This window comes from Leptinotarsa decemlineata, unplaced genomic scaffold, assembly GCF_025532065.1.
Source record: "Leptinotarsa decemlineata unplaced genomic scaffold, Ldec_3_MD MMD2_P_RNA_scaffold_14, whole genome shotgun sequence".
Taxonomy (NCBI): domain Eukaryota; kingdom Metazoa; phylum Arthropoda; class Insecta; order Coleoptera; family Chrysomelidae; genus Leptinotarsa; species Leptinotarsa decemlineata.
In genome coordinates, this window is record NW_027412528.1 from 7,616,766 (window position 1) to 7,620,051 (window position 3,286).

At 34.1% G+C, this 3,286-nt stretch overlaps 1 protein-coding gene across 1 annotated transcript; it reads right to left on the reverse strand.

The window, feature by feature from the left end:
* Nucleotides 1–1,184: 1,184 nt before the first annotated feature.
* Nucleotides 1,185–2,288, reverse strand: LOC141482416 (KRAB-A domain-containing protein 2-like). The gene is made up of 3 exons (XM_074175613.1): nucleotides 1,968–2,288; nucleotides 1,620–1,810; nucleotides 1,185–1,434 (listed from the first exon to the last, which is right to left on the reverse strand). Exons 1-3 carry the CDS (start codon nucleotides 2,286–2,288, stop codon nucleotides 1,185–1,187), a joined length of 762 nt encoding a protein of 253 aa, XP_074031714.1.
* Nucleotides 2,289–3,286: the final 998 nt, after the last annotated feature.

Here is a 3,286-nt window from a genome sequence, read left to right on the forward strand (position 1 = left end):
AGCATTTTTGGCTAGTTTGTAAACTATCCACATTAGTTGGATAAAGTGTGAACCTGATATTGGCAGTAATACATAATAACCAACGAGTTGGTTATTATGTATTACAAACTAACTATTACAAACTAATCAATTCTCTTGGGTTAATTTAGTTTAGGATAGTGAAATCCTTAGTCAAAAATGGTTTCTTTATTGGAACAATGTAAGATTGGTACAATGTAAGATTGTTACAGGTACATATTATTAATTCAGAAAAAATAAAAGAAATATAACTTAAATAATACCAGGTGACAAAATATTAACAATAAAATATGTCAGGACATTCAAACCACCAAACAAAGAACAGTATTATTTGTTGGAGCAAGTTGCACTGTTGTGGCACTTACTATTACACGTATATCCATATGCAAGACATTTACACTTTTTATTCGCACAACTCTTCTTGCAGTGGCATCGCACATATCCTTGGGTTGAACACGATACCGAAAATTTTTCTGCAGCGCTTTGTAATGTTATTTCGGTGTCCGTCTTGACATTTCCCAACTTTAAAAATTGTTGCTTACATATTTCAAATTCGTTTCGGGAATAGAGCTGTTTAAGGACACCGTGAACAGTTCCAATTCGGTAAAATTCATCTTCTACACTCATTATGACGCCCAATATATTTCTATGATCTGACCGACTTCGATCTACATCTGGAATGGGTACTCTCACGGACATGCCAACAGTTCCTGGTTTAAATTTTTTGCGAGAAGTTTGTAGCATTTTTTGTGCTTGCCTTTTTAGACTTTCCTGGCATGAATCCCTTATCGCTTTAATATTGTTTTTGTTCTGACAATGGTCACATACGTTTTCTTCAGAACATAATAAACATTTTTGTGGTAATGATTCATTGAGAGCATTTTCTGTTGTTTCACTAGAGAGCAATGCCTTTGCTTGTTCTTTAAATAAAACTGAGGTTCAATTAACTTGGAGCGAAACTGGGGTTTCAGTATTATTTTCAGGTGAAACTGCGGTTTCAGTATTAACTTCGACTAAATTGGGGTTTCAGTATTATCTGCGAATACAACTGGGCTATGAGTATTATCGGGCAGCACAACCAGCGTAGCATTTACAATTAAATCTAAAAGAAATTAGGTTGCATTGTGGAATAATGTGAAAATACTTTATAGATACGTACCAGACAATTATTGGGCGGCCATTTCCTCTTCAGTGACGGTAGATTTTTCATCGGGTACAAAATTATTCGAAGAATGTGATTCTTTTTCCACTTCATTCTCGGTGTCATTACTGGAAGATAATAATGTTTCCAGTTCTTCTTCTGTACATATGAATTTAATGTTTGTGATAGAAACAGGGAGGTTATTTAAACCGTCTCTACATTTTACAACATATAAAGCTTCATAAGGACTGCGTCCAATACCAGAATGAAAGCAGCTACAAAAAACAATGAACTGAGATGAAATGCAACTTATACAAACACAGAGTCGCTGTTCTATTCACCTATACTTACGCAAACAAAACAGATCCAAAATTATGCCGCTGCGTCGTTTTCACAACTGGCAAATGAATTAGAAAAACACAGTTCCTTTTCTTAGATTTCAAAATACAAGCCTACTCACCGATTTTTTTGAAATTGAACGATTTTTAAACCTTCGCTCCATTTTGTCGAGTTATTATCTTTCATCCACGACGCTAACTTGTTCTCTATATCTTGGTTCGCCCTCTCCACTGAACCTTGTGATTGTAAATGACTCGGTTTACCATGCACAATATGGCAGTCAGGCCACATTCCGACTAATTCCTCAATCACCTACAAAATCAAAATGTATTGATTTTGTTTTATTTCATCCATATAAGCAACAAAAAAAATTTTGATGTCAGCTACGAGATATAAAAAATACAGAGGGCCAAAATGCCCATAAACAGTGTCATGTCCTTTCTAGCATGCCTTTTACCCTAATACCCACCTGGTTTGCAAATTCTCGGCCATTGTCGCTCTGCAACACGCAAGGGCTTCCTAAGTCTGCAAATACTTCTAATAGGTGCTCAGCTATTTCTTTAGCTTTCTTTGTTTTTAGCGCTCTCAACCTGACGTATTTGGTTAGGTGGCCTTGGTAGACAAAAATAAATTTGTAGTCACCATCTGTTCTAGTTTGTAAGTCGATGAGATCGATTTGGCATTGAGAGTTCAAATGATTTGAAACAATTGGTTTGGCAACAATTCCCTTTTTAGTTTTGTTCCGTTTAAGCTGACAGTTTTCACAAGTTTCAATAAACAATTTTACCATTTCCTGTGTCAAGTTGTGATACTTTTCGTTTAATAATTTTTTGTTGCTTGACGCCCTCCATGCCCAGTTCCCTGATGGGCAGCTTTAATCGCATCATAACATTCATTTGAACGTAAAATAATCTTTCCAGATCTTCTATGTAGAATTACATGAGATGATTCGATTCTTTGTAAATCATAAGTATTTATCACATGATAATCACTCTTGTTAATACTGTCAGGTTCAGTTTCGCGTATTCTCTTGATACGTTGCAAAAGTTCACTATAATCACTATCATTCATTAATTTTGAATTTTGCGACTTTTGGTCGTAAACTTCTAATAATAGCTTTTCAAATTGTTGCTGTTGATTCATTTTTAATAAACCGATTCCTATTCTCAAACAAATTTAACGAGACACAACTGTATACCGTCACAAGACACAACACTTGACGAAACATAACCCCACTAAATTACCCAAAGAGAATTGGTTGGCTTACATAATAACCAACTCGCGTTGGTTGGTTTACATACTAACCAACTCGTTGGTTATTTTGTATTACTACCAATATCAGGTTCAGACTTTATCCAACTAATGTGGATGGTTTACAAACTAGCCAACAATGCTAGCTAATTTGTATAATTTCCTTGTGGTTTGTGTTTTAGCGATAAATTTTGTATAGTTTATAAACTAGCTGGATAGTATACAAACCAGCCATTACTCGTAGCTATTTTAGTGAAAATATGATTTTTCATCAAAATAACCAGGCAGTTGGTTAGTTTGTATACTATCCAACTAGTTTATATACTAGCCAAGTAAATACTTTAACCGTAACATATACATTTATTACCTATTAAGTTCTGTGACAGATAAATAAAAATAATAAAGCAATTCATCAAAACAATAAACAATCACTAAAATACATTCTAATCTTAAAAAATAAAGTTGCTCTGCTATTTTGATAGAAATGGAGATTGATGTTAAATACTAAACGGAATATAGGTAAAGAGTATTTGATAA